At 30.6% G+C, this 13926-nt stretch overlaps 1 protein-coding gene across 9 annotated transcripts in view; it reads left to right on the top strand.

Annotated features, from left to right (window-relative positions):
* Sick (sickie) overlaps positions 1 to 13926 on the top strand; it is a 207465-nt gene that overhangs the window by 131958 nt on the left and 61581 nt on the right. For all 9 annotated transcript variants that reach the window (XM_064220958.1, XM_026628591.2, XM_026628592.2 and 6 more), the window contains 2 exons: positions 6624 to 6727; positions 13829 to 13925. In XM_064220958.1, coding sequence (XP_064077028.1) covers positions 6624 to 6727; positions 13829 to 13925 — 201 coding nt within the window. The remainder of the gene's footprint in view (positions 1 to 6623; positions 6728 to 13828; position 13926) is intronic.

The raw sequence follows: 13926 nt of genomic DNA on the forward strand, positions 1-13926 counted from the left end.
CATTCTATATTATTTAGTAGAGGTTAAGGAACCCGGTAAAAGTTATTTTTTTTAATTTCTAGTACATATTTGCTGAAAAATATCAAATAAAAAATTCCATATTTAAATAGCGCGCGAAAACGCTACTTTGACAATATGGCGCTGCAATGGGGGTCGGTGACGTCACTTGCCTGTATTGTAATCTGTGGCACATATAATCCAAATACAGTAGGCAAGCGAGGTTAACAAGCAAATGACGTCGTCATAAGCCCGACCAATCAGGAACGTTTTGTGTAACGTGACAAACATTAAAAAAATGCATTTTTATTTATGAATTTTTAAATAAATAAATTATTATTTTCAACTTTCGTTAATAAATAACCATTTTTAAACTCATAATATATAGTGATTACAACAATTGACACTATTTTTCGTATTGTCATATAGCCTATTGTGTTGTTGAGGTATTATGTAAGAAATTAAAAAGTCATCGCTTAACACGAGCGTAAGATGTCAAGACTTGATATTCGATTTTAACTATAATAATTATACAATGTATAGGATACACGTATAAAAATGACGTATCACCGAAAGTCGGTTATTAACATTACACGAGTGATATACGATTTAATTCTAACATAATCAAACTGCTGATTTGATTAAATAATCGAAATGATTACGATTTAATCATAATACATATATAATAATGTAATGTTTTATGGAAGAAGTTGTAAATTTGTGAAACTATATTTATATATTGTATATATAAATACATAATATGAAAATATTTTAACGTTATATCCAATAAAGAAAACATTTTCAAATATAACATTGCGTACAAGCGTTAAATTGGATAAATTTAGCGTATAGTTTATTTTTAATAATAATATTAACGTTAAGTATGTAATTTTGATTATACACATACATATATAGTCAACACTGCCTGGCCCAAGCGTGACAGCTTTAATTTCCGAACTCGGCCGTCCCGGAAGTTACCGTCACGCGCGATACCGTTGTCACCAGACGTAGAAGACAAACAAAAAATAATTATATTCTACTGCTTTAAAATAATACTGAACGAATTTAAAGAGGTACCTAATGATTCAATGAAAGTAGTATGATTAGAATAAAATAAATTACATATTTAATTTTATTCCAGCCTAAAAATCGAATATCGATGTATGTTTTGGAAGAATTACTAATATTCCTCTATCTCTCTCTGTTACTCTCCTCTAATTAGCGTAAAACTTGTGCGCGTAGTGACGACAATTACCCTAATCAGTATCGAACTTGTGATATTTACATCACTAGGCAAATACAATACAAATACAAGTAATAATACGTTACATTAAACTTGAACAAATATTTCGTCGTATTTGTAAACAATTTGTCCAAAATTAAATATATGTTAAACATTTCACCAAAGATCAATTACAAATTTGCTGAAGTGAAATGACAGGCGCTTAGAATAGTTTTCTTTTATTATATTCTGTTTACATTATATGCTATAAAGTATAAGAATAATAAACATATGCATAGATAATTATTGTAAACAATTCCCAATATAATGCGTGTCAAGTCTGTTGCGCAAAAGCGCTGCTTGTCAAATGACACTGCGCTCGCGTCGCCAGATGTTCATTGTTTGGATCTGCCCTTATTATTAAATATTAAACAATGGTTTGATCACAGAGGACTTTGTGAAAACAATCTTAAGTGAAGGAAAATATCGTTTTAATCTCACGGTCTTGATTAAGAGCTTTTAGATTGACATGTAACATATTTTAACACATAAGGTAATTTTTGGCATAAACTTTTGTAGCAAATGTATGTTTGTCGTTATTAATTCTGTAAATTCCAATTCAATATTCATTGAAATATCAAATTACGTAAAACTAAACTTGATAATTAGTATGCGTTTTAACTATTGGACCAAGAAATTACCATTATTTGAGCATTAACACGTTTTAGTTCTATTGTGAGAACTATTTTACGTAATTTAATAAAAAATAATTTTATTACAGGCGAATAATTCAACAATTATTATACTATTTATGTAACAATTATGCTACCAGCGCCATCTTGTGTCGAGTAGTGACTGTACTTTAATTTATTGGAAATTCAAGCTCACACGCATTTTGAGTTCAGTTTTAATAAATAAATTAACCGAATATATTATAACATAAAATTATATAGTAGTCATTGATTTTATTGGATAGTATATATAATAATATATATTATATAATGATATATTTATACGAAAAACGTTTATCGTGTCGTCATATAAACATAGGTACCTCGTTTATTATTTTGTCTGTCTAAATCAGCCTGTTATACTGTTTTCATGAATTATTTTCGTAATTTACTCGAAACAGCTTCCTAGCCAGTGGTTTATTGTGAAATCGTGACCGCGGCGCTGGCGCGACTTCTCAGTGGGTAGTCGTATTACATTTTCATAATATTAATTATATTTAGAATTTCACAGTACGAGACATATATCAACTATACCACGCATTAGGATTGTACTAACTATACGAATGTGGTAAAGTTTAATTCGTTTGTATATAAATTTACAATTACGTTTTATTTAATTTTATGATGCAAGCCTTAAAATTATTTTTATTTCATTTTAGTACGCATATAGTACTACTAAATAGAAAAGTTAGTTAAATTATTACCTGCATTCAAAAAGGTAACCGATGTTAAACAAAATATTTGAAATCTATACTAATATTATAAATATGTAAAATTTGTTTGTTTGTACGTGAAGAATAATCTCCGGAACGAATGATCCAATTCTATTTTTTTTTCACTGGTAGAAAGCTACTCTAATCCTGAGTGCTATAAGGAATCTATAAATTATATTTATATCATAGATTTTTTCTTTAATAAATTGCACTCGTGCGAAGCAGGGGCGGGTTCCTATTTTAAAAAATCATACAGTTCCAACACAAAAACGGTACTTTTCTTTGGTTTAAAATAAATGAATGAGATTCGATATTTATATTAAAGGCTAAAACCTATTAGTATTTACGAATTAACCCGTCAAAATAAAAAAATATCATGATTATTTTAGTTGCAATGATCACAATAAATGAAAAGAGACATTAAAAACAAAAAAGATAACTCTGAACAAAAGAGGATTCTTTTCAGTGATTGTTAAATGTTATCAAAGAAGGTTAAAGGTCATGACTGTGTATTCAGAATTAAGATTATATTCAACTAGAACCAATATCAATGAGGCCAAATAATTGTCGGGGATGTCGGAAACATACGTTGCTCTGAGGTCTATGTATATGTTCTGGACAAACTAAGACCACAAATCTACGAAAGGCTAGACTGGCTAACGAAAGGTATCTTTCGTTTTGTAGTAATTCTACATATGGGTGACTTATTTCCTTGCTACAGCCGTTATCATGTTCGTAATTAAGGGTTAAAACCACGTTCATTCTGATCTACACTTTTTCATCATGGTATCCTAATTTACTTGAGTAAGGAAGTCATTTTCCAAATGTTCCTGTTTCGAATCGAGAGTACCCACTTAATTAGCTTTTTGGCATTTGCTTTTAGAAAGATTAGGCTTCATGCCTCTTGATTTTACATGCCTAACAAGAAATGAGCTACTGGATTTTACATGATTAACAAGCTTGAGCTCATGGAAATCTAGGTTTAAGTCGTGATGATTAAGTTTCTAATTTAATTTTTTTTTTGTAAATTAAAACTTATCTTCAGAGCGGATCTTGGTAGGTATGTAATTTTATCATTAATAGACTTAGACACCATTTGACTGATCACCAAAAAGTTAGCTCATGTAAGTTTTTATATGTACTTAATATTTCGTTATAACTAGCCACTAGATAGCTCTTCAACGTGTGTCATCAGATCATTTATGTAGAGCTGTTGAAAATCGCGTTAAGGTTTCTGATATTTTATAACCAAGATGAGATATTCACAACGCACTTGTTGGTAGGTCTTCGTGCAAGCCCGTCTGACTAGGTTCTATTCTTGCATCACATATTGTGCTCCGGTTTGAAGACTGGGTGACCTAATGTTTATTCACAAAGGACGTAACATGTTAGTTCCTAACATTGGTGGCGCGTTGGCGATGTAAGGAGTGGTTAAAATTTCTTACGGCGCCAATGTATACGGGCACTTGTAATCTAAACTTACCATCGGGCGACCAATTCTCCCGTCCACCAAAATATGCTATAAAAATGTTGTTGATGTTTGACTTTTCTTACAATTCGAATCTCTATGGATGCTACCATCAGGTGGCCCATTTGCTAGTCTGTATGATAGGCATAATTACTAGCAAATAGGCGACTTTATGGTAAATGATCACATTTCAAGCTATATACCTTAGCTGTAGCTTAAGCGAACTAAAACAATAGATACTCATATAACGCTATCAACATAGCTAAACAAGATATCATTTTTCATTTAGTTTTGTAACTAATTAAAACTATAATAAGTCCTTGTTAGTTGACTAATTTAGATTACTATTTATGATATTACTAAGTTTGTTTTATCTTACTCTCGTCAAGATTTATGAGTTTGCATTCCTAAGATTTATTTTCTTCGATGTAAACATAATTTAATTTAATGTCTAAAGTTTTTATATGTAAGTTATAAAAATATTTTTTATGTACACTAATATTAGATATGGTAAAGAAACTCTTGCTGTCTGTTCATCTGTCTATTGCTCTAACCACTGAACTGAATTTGATGTAATTTGGTAGGACTACTTTTTAAGGCTAATTTTTTATGTTTAACATCTGATGATGAAACCCTAAAACGCGAGCGAAGCCGCGGCCAACAACTTATAAGTAACGCGGCCGCGGCCAACATACAAAATATAAGTTATAGACTGTAATAATAATATATTTGGTAAAAAGAAAAATATCAACTTAGAGTATACATACTAATAGCTTAGCTAATTCAAAATGAGAAAGGTAATAAACTAGATATGGTAATTCTTTTTAATTTCAAAATTCCACAATTTAAAATAAATTACACCAGCAATGATGAACGGAAGTGAATACCTCAGTAGATAAAATACGTGAATCATAACAGACATTTAGGAGTTGTTACGTACTTCGACAGTGCTAAAGTAGGGTACTTAGTAATTTTGCAAAAAAATTAAACAAAAAGAAATTCATGTAAAAAGAGTTTCTTGCGACTTCTATTTGTGTAATGTATTTTTACCGTTTGGAGCCTTTTTGCCTTAAACTGACATTAACAATGAAAAAATATTGACTTGAGTATATCTTACTTACACATTTAGCTAACTTACCTACACCGCGAACACAAAGACTGTAATCCTAATGTTTTCAAGTTACCATAAATGGCGTCAGCCTTAACGTAAACTAAGTAAATTACTTACGCATGAAATATATTATACCTTATTGATATAAGCGTAATTCTATCTAAGAATTTAATAACGCTTTAACGCGATATATAAGGTTATTTATCGAAAATTCTGTTACACAAATATAAGCCTTATGTGTATATGCTACAGCATCAGTTCCTTTGTTGTTTTTGAATATACAAAACATTGGAATTTAATATTATTTTGTAAACGGCGACATCAGTAGGTTCGTGATTATCATGCGGTATAGTGATATATTGACAGACTATTGAGAAAGTTTAGTTTAAAATAATTTACAGGATATTTGGGATAAATAATTTGGGATGTACAAAAACAATTATCATAATGTATCGTCAAGGTAGTTTATTTTGATTTGTTAATTTGTATATAAATTTAACTAAGTGTTTACAATAAGTTTAAGTTAATTAATTTGTTATATTGACAGTATTTTTTTTTAATACAAAAAATAATGTTTCTCAGTGTTATTTATGGGATTGTTCGATACAAAATAGATTATTACAATTTCAATATATTAGTACATAATTCCATTACGTACCAGTTATAAATAAAACACCACATTATTGTATTAACATCTGAATAGCAACATTTCAATATTAACATATTCGTTTTGATAACATGGAGGCACTTAAGCCAATTATATGGCTTAGTACAAAGGCATCTAACCCTGAAGAGGTTATATTTAAAGAGGTTTTATAAGAAGATAACCTTCTTATGCATATTGTTAATACGCTTCCAACCATGGAATTGATATCTAGTCCATTGTGCTTATAATATGTTTGACTCATCTTTCATTTATTTGATTTTAAATTTCATTCTATTGTAAATCTACATATTGTTATATAATAATTGACATATTTTCTATAATATTTATTTTCTTTAAACAATGCTCTGTAATAAATTCCTGCAGTAATTCATAATATCGTCCCCATCATCATTATCTTTGTCCATATAGTATCCAATTTATTGGCATTTATCTCCAAGTTGTCGCAGGTTGGTTGAAATTAACAGGCGGGCCGTAACACTCTATTTTCCTTGGGAAAGTTTTTACTTATGGATTAGATTACTAATATGATTGCGAGGTTTCTACCTCGCTATAAACCACTTGACTAACAAAGTTTACAGTGTCCAATTTGAATATTGTATCAACGACGTAAAATCGGTACTTTTGTTTATACTTAACATTATTTCTTAAGATGTTATTTTATATACTTTGGCAAATATTTGTATTGTTTTACTGACTGAATAATTTTATTTTCAGGCAAGTGTCAGTGCTGCAGACGTCGATACCGTTACCGGCGTCAGCGGCGGCAGTGCGGCGCGCTCCGCCAGACAAGCGACCTCTACCGGCCACCCCAGTGCACGGTAATTATTTTTGAAGAATATTCTATATATAAGATAGACAGATACATTTTGGATTCATTACTTTAATTTATCAAGAAATTCTCGATAGGAACACGTCAATCACGTCTTTGACAAACACAAGTACCTATTAATAGACAGCTATTAAAAGCTTAACTGCTTATTTTCATTTGTTATTGAAAATTATAAATAGTTTCTTTCAACGGTGCTTTTCATATCCACTCGGTCAGCGTATTCTATTCTCCGAAACGGTGGTAATTTTTACTTTTATCATCAATAAATAATATGTATTACATAAAATTTATAGAATAAATTTGAATTTAAATTAAGACTTTCGGTTGATGATTATAACCAACATCCATCCAACCAAACTTTCCTATTTATAACAGTAAGATAATGAAGAAGTCACGATGGTGCCTTTATTGTTACCACAAAGCCGATTTTAATATTATACAAATATATTACTTGTTGATAGGGCTTTGAGCAAGCCCTTTTAGGTTGGTACTACCCGCTCATCAGATATTCTACCACCAAACTGCTATACTTAGAATTGTTGTGTTTCAGTTTGAATGATGACCGAGCCAGTGTAGCTACAGGCAAAAGGGACATAACATCTTACCTAAAAAAATTGCACTAAAGATTTTATAAGTATCGATAAAGACGATAAACTAACGAACTTCCAAACAAATAACTCATACAATTCGTAACGAACTGTTTATTATTTGAAAACTGGTTGTTACGGCACAATATGATTCACTCAGCTCGATCTGTACTGTGACAAACGCAAGACCAGAAACAAACAGACTCGTATATAATGTTGCACGTGCGTTAACATTATCAAACGGAATATGCAGCTGGGTTACTTTGAAAGCTTTGAATGTTATCATTTATTGATACTTACCACTATACTTAAATTAACGTGACATCACATTATCCAATATAAAAATGTAATAATCTTTTAAGTATGTTCCTATTTAAAGACTTTTATATAATCATGTTCTAGGGTTCAATTGAATGTAATAGTACTATACAGTAATATAAATAAAACAAAGTATGTAACTCGTACATTTTAAAAATTTGGAGATCAGTCCGCCATGCTGGTTCTAAGCGTAATCATGTACCAATATACATATTTTCTTAAGATTATTTTCCTTCTTCATCGAGATTAATTGAAGGCTACTTGTGTATGATATAATAAGAAGTATATGCTATATTAATTAGCTGTATTATAAATTGACAGTAACCTCGTTATTTATTGTTCTATAATTACAACGAAATTAACTCCTGAATCGATATATTTACAAGCTGTTACCGGTGGCAGGGCTGATTGACTAATACACACACACCAGTTACTTTAAAAGTTATACTTTATACTGATACTAGTGGGTGCTCTCGGCTTCGTTCGCGTTTTAGGGGTTTGTTGTCAGGCTTAGGTATAAAGTCTATGTCGTTCCTTGAGGTGTAAAGTCTTCCTTCATAACATATTTCATCAAATTCGGTTCAGTGATTTGGATGTAAACGAGTAACAGGCAGACATACAGAGTTGCTTTTGCATTTATAATATTAGTGCAGATGTTCCAAATTTATTACTAAGTAAGTGATATTTTAATTAAATTTTATAAAAGATAATTGTTTAAGATATTTCTATTTTGTCCTAGTATGTCACTCGCTTATGAGAGAAGTTTTTTTTCTTCAAGTTTATAGAAATAGCATTATATTTATTATGTAGTAGTATTTTTAATTTATAATACAAAAATAAAATATGGACAATTATAATTTTACTCTATCAAAATACTTTAAAACGACATCACGTTACATAGTCCTTGGACGCGTGATTAGACACATATTCAACAGTTCTAACCTAAATTTTATGTTCAAGTGAAAAATATAAGTGAGCCAGTGTATTTAAAAAAACAAGTGGCAACATCAACCACCATTTGGCCTGTTTCTTTAATAAACTTTTTACTATGAATTATATATTTTACATTATAAAATAGTGTCGTAGATTCAAAATAGCTTATTTTTAAAAATTTAACACTTTATTACTTACAACATATGTATGATAAGTTATATTTATGTGTGACTATAGAGTCAGTGTGTGTGTATAGACACAGTTCGTTACTAGTAATACATTTATTAGAGGAACAATAGCAGCGCGTCCTAGATTTGGATTGATTTTTTAACGTTTATGAATAAATGATTACTGTAATCTTCTAAATAGCGTCAGGGAAATAGGTATTGTTGCGAGGGTTCGGTATCGGACGTCGATTATTTCATTTATTAGCCGTAAAGTAGAGCTTCGCAGAGACCACTTAAATTGAAAGGAGATTGGGTACATACCTAAACTTTTATTCACTTTAGCTGAGAACATTCTTCATTGAAGGCGAGCTAAAACCATTTCAACTCTATATAAATAGTGATAATCCTTATTGCATGTTGGTAGTTCTAGTATGTACTTATTAGATAGTATTAGAGGTCATTTTATATTAGTGATTAAGAGTTATTATTTTTTATAGTTTATGAATAGATTATTATTGTAATTTTCTTTTTACCGTCAGGAAACTACTGCGTACTAAAACATTAACCTCCGGCTTATGTTATAGTTACCTAAGGTAAAATTACGAAGGGAATGTCGTCTATGAAAGGGTTCTTTCTTGATAAGGATATGTATTTGGATATCATTCCACCACGTTGCACAATTTCGGATTGGTGGATGTTTAGCACATAAACAAATTTAGCGATGTTTTCCGCAATCGATTTTAAACGTTTGACCTTCAGCTACGATGTAGGTATTTCATGTATTAATTAGCATTCATATAAACTATGTATAATTTTCGGACGGTTCAACTGACGTACTAATATAATTGTGTAAATTTTGTCAAATTCCTGTTTCATGATTTTACGTAAGATCTTAATAGATATTACTGATCATTGTCACTTCTATGACAATATGTGAACTATGATTCTCGTGAACAGAATGATAATCTCAAGATTCGTTCATCGTTCCTATGATCGTGTTGACTGGTCAGATGCAATGTCAGTCAATGTGCACTTCTCGACGAGGGCGCTCTCGTATAGCTAACGATTTAATCAATTCGAATTTCAAACGTTAAATGTGAAGTTTAAATGATAGTGCTGTCCTTTATCTTGTGTGTCGTGAAAAATGTATCGTAAAATCACATTATGAAAGAAAAAAATTAAAATGGAACAGTTTGAATATTGATTATTTGATGGTAATGAGGATTGCTTTCCTGATCGTACAGATAAGTTTATTGTAAGTTTATTTTTAGATAAAAGCATGTGTGGATAATGAACGTTTGTTCGTATTAAACTTATGTTATAATTACGTTATCATTTCAATTGTGTGTGCTGTGTGTGGGTGCTATTATTATTACTTTTAACGCTATATTCTTTTGTTCGTTACTATTTGAAATGATATAGTTAGTTGTGTACTTTATTCAAAAATATAATCTTATATAATAAATTGTATAGTTTGGTTAGTTGTAATTAAAAGTAATTTCGGTTTTATTATTTTTTTGTTATTGTAATTGTTTTTATATTTCGTATTCTTAATTTAAAAAGTTTTTAAAGAGAGTTACGGTTTCTTTCTTTTGTTTAGATAGGCCATTTAATTCGAGTTGGCAACGATGATTCACCGTTTTCTCCAGACAAATTCCTTGCTCACTTAAAATTATACTCAATTAAGTACGTTAACATGATACTAACTAACTTACTAATAATTAGCGAACTTATTACAAATTTTACATTAGTGGGTACCTTTCACTATTGATAGTAATTTTAAACGAATGTTTTGTACGGGGTTTTTTTTTTGTATGAAACAAACCTCAATCGAAATCACTGTATCACGTTTAATTAGGTATAGGTATAAATATATTATTGTAAATGTAATTTACTTTAAGTATAGAGCGATTTGCAATTTTAATAATTGTAGGCTTAAAAATATGGATAGGTCTATTCTAATTTGGTTTCATTGTGTATTATATATGTCCACAAGTGGATGTATGTTGTTAAAGTGATGGATAGGCGAATAAGCGGATGTAATGTGCGCGCTTGATTGAAATTATTCGCTCTCGTGACGTAGAACATCCTTCTGAAACTAGAATTCTAGATGCTATGAAAAATGAAAACGTGATACGAAACCAATGTATACATATAAAATATAAAAGTAAATTAACAGTAAATATGCCACTATTGGGCTAAGCCTAACACAACAAGCTTGGTGGTAGAGCTTTGTGCAAACCCGTCTGGGTAGATACCACCCACTCATCAGATATTCTGCCCCCAAGGAGCAATACTTGGTACTGTTGTTCCGGTTGAAAGGGTGAGTGAGCCAGTGTAACTACAGGCACAAGGGACTTAACATCTTAGCTCCCAAGGTTGGTGGCGCTTTGGCGAAGTAAGGGATGGTTAACATTTCTAACAGCGCCAATGTCTATCGGCGGTGGTGACCACTTAACATCTGGTTGCCCATTAGCCGGTCCGCCTAACTATTACATTAAAAAAAATACCTCACGACCAAACAGAGGCAGACAAAGAGTTATTTAGAAACTCACTGAATAATATCCTTTTGAAATATATTAAATACATTCATATATTACTAGTAGGTACGTTGTTCTCTAACCCATTCTCGGAATAATAATATCCTTTCGCTAAGCTTTAAGGGCTAACTTTGTTCGAAGCCAGTGATTAAACTATATACATTTTATACATAAGTACATAACTGTTTTGTTAAGATCTCATAATATAACGCTTCCTCGAAATAACTGCTCCGTCCTGGAATGGATTAACTAATTATATCTGATTTACGATGATTAATTAGCTTTTAATTTTGTTGATGTATTTTTTTGTCAGTTATGTGTGTGAGTAACTAGAATTAGTAGTAAAGCGTCAAATAGACAAAAGATGCCGCTGTTTTTGTCTTAATGACAGTTAAAATTATATACATAATTTATTATTATAATAAAATAGTTCTTTTTCTCCTTACATAGTCTGATAGAACAGTAACTAATCATATAAGATTGATAAGTGATAGCCGAAGAGTGATCAGATTTGAGCAGCAGACTTAACAACGTTACTTGGTGGTAGGGCCTCGTGCAAGCTCATCTCGTTAGGTTAGCGCCCACTCATCAGATATTCTAACACCTAACAGCGATACTTAGTAGTATTGTGTTCCCTTTTGAAGGGTGAGTCAGTGTAACTACATAGGCATAATGGATATAACAACTTAGCTCCCTAGGTTGGTGGCCCATTGTATGGCGCGATGTAAGGAATGTCTCTATGCCGTGGTGATCCATCTACCATCAAGTGTTCCATGTGTTCGTGTACCGATTTAATAAAAAATAAATAATAAAATTGGCACTCCACGGAATATGAATATGGTACTTTAAATGAGCAGTTCTATAAGCTAGCCAATAGACCTACGGCATCTCAAACCTGGCAACATACTAATAAATTTTAAAGTTTAGCTTTGCTTTCTGACCGTTACTATGTTTATATTTGTTCAACCGTGATTATGTAATGAATATCACAACAAGTAGATATATTATATACATAAGACGATAATGTGACAAGTAAATTACATACAATATTAAGTTTACAAACGAATATAGATAAAACGTATATAAGTTTTATATACTATAAATGTTAAAAATAGTTAAAATATAGTAGATAAAATTATATAGTAAATAAAATTTTATACTATTTGTATGAAAATTATAATAAGATTCCCGATTACTTTATAACTATGGGACTCGATACAAATATGATATATTTATATCTATCTTATAATCTTTAATATAATAAATGACAAGGTAATTTTTTAATACATTTAGTTATACGACGTTCTTAAAATAACAATAACGATATAGCTTTAAATATATTAAAAAATGCTTTAGTGGAAGTGTAAGAACAAAAGATCTTGGGTTTGCGGTAAAATATATTTGCAATGAGCAAGATGGCTGGATACCAGAGATAAATGCACTTGGTGCAATGCTGATTCTATTTAATATGTGGTTGTATTTATATTTGACTATGAATATAAAAAAAAAATATTTATTCGACTCATCCAGCACTAAAAGATGTTTGAAAAATACATTTTAGTTGTATTTCTTATATATGTAATCATTTTAATATGCACTGAAAAAATTTATGAACATAATTTGATTAATATAAAATCATATTAAACTTTAATTTCTCATATTATTTAGGCATTTCAAAATAAGTGATTAATTATATAATTCAAGAAATTAATTAATTCTCTTCTTTTTACAAGTATAACATCAATGCATTTGATATTCAAAACGTATAAAGACATGTCTACTTCTGTTATCTAATACGTCATTATATTCAAAACCGACTTGGCGGACAATCTTTAATTCATATACATTTCTTATGGAACAAAGACAAAAGAACCGTCACCCATTTGAAAATGGACACTTCCAGCTTTATAGCAGAGTTGATTATCTTTGATGTATCTATGCCATAGACTACATCAAATTGCCGTAATTATACATACCTAATTAAAGAAATAGTTATTTATGTATCTAAAATAAACATTGAATCGTTATAGTTTTCTATATACAGCTATATATTTAATATTAAACAGGCTTACTGTAATTATTAGAATAAATATTCATTCAAATTTTCAATAAGAAAATCAATATATCCAATGTTAATTGTTATGCTTTGTCTGTGCTGTCCCATATGGGGGTCCAATAATACGTGTTTATATGCATGACGTCAGCTTATTATTACTTTTTCAACATTGAACCGATCAATATGTCAGCCAACTTTATAAGGCCCCTTATGGTCAGCTGGCACCCTTTTTATTGAATATTTTGCATGTGACAGAGGGGATACTGTTCGTCAAAATATAACTGATCACGAATTATGGTAACTACTGTTTTCGGTAACCAAGCTAATCAGTGTGTTACGAACGCGGCGAGTGCCACCCGTGTCGATTTAAAAATGTACAAAACTTTTTATCTCACTAATTGACAGAGTAAAGATAAATATTTAAACAAGAGATAACCTTTCAAATTGTATTGATATGAAATCATCTGAACATATTTTGTTTACTTTTAGGCAAAAGTGGTCTCTCGGCGAGCTCTAGTCGATCAACAAGTCCTCTTGGTCAAGGAGCAGTCAGTTTTATACCGCGAGCACCAGCCTCTTCATCTGGG

The sequence above is a fragment of the Vanessa tameamea genome, chromosome 5 (assembly GCF_037043105.1).
Source record: "Vanessa tameamea isolate UH-Manoa-2023 chromosome 5, ilVanTame1 primary haplotype, whole genome shotgun sequence".
In the NCBI taxonomy this organism is placed as follows: domain Eukaryota; kingdom Metazoa; phylum Arthropoda; class Insecta; order Lepidoptera; family Nymphalidae; genus Vanessa; species Vanessa tameamea.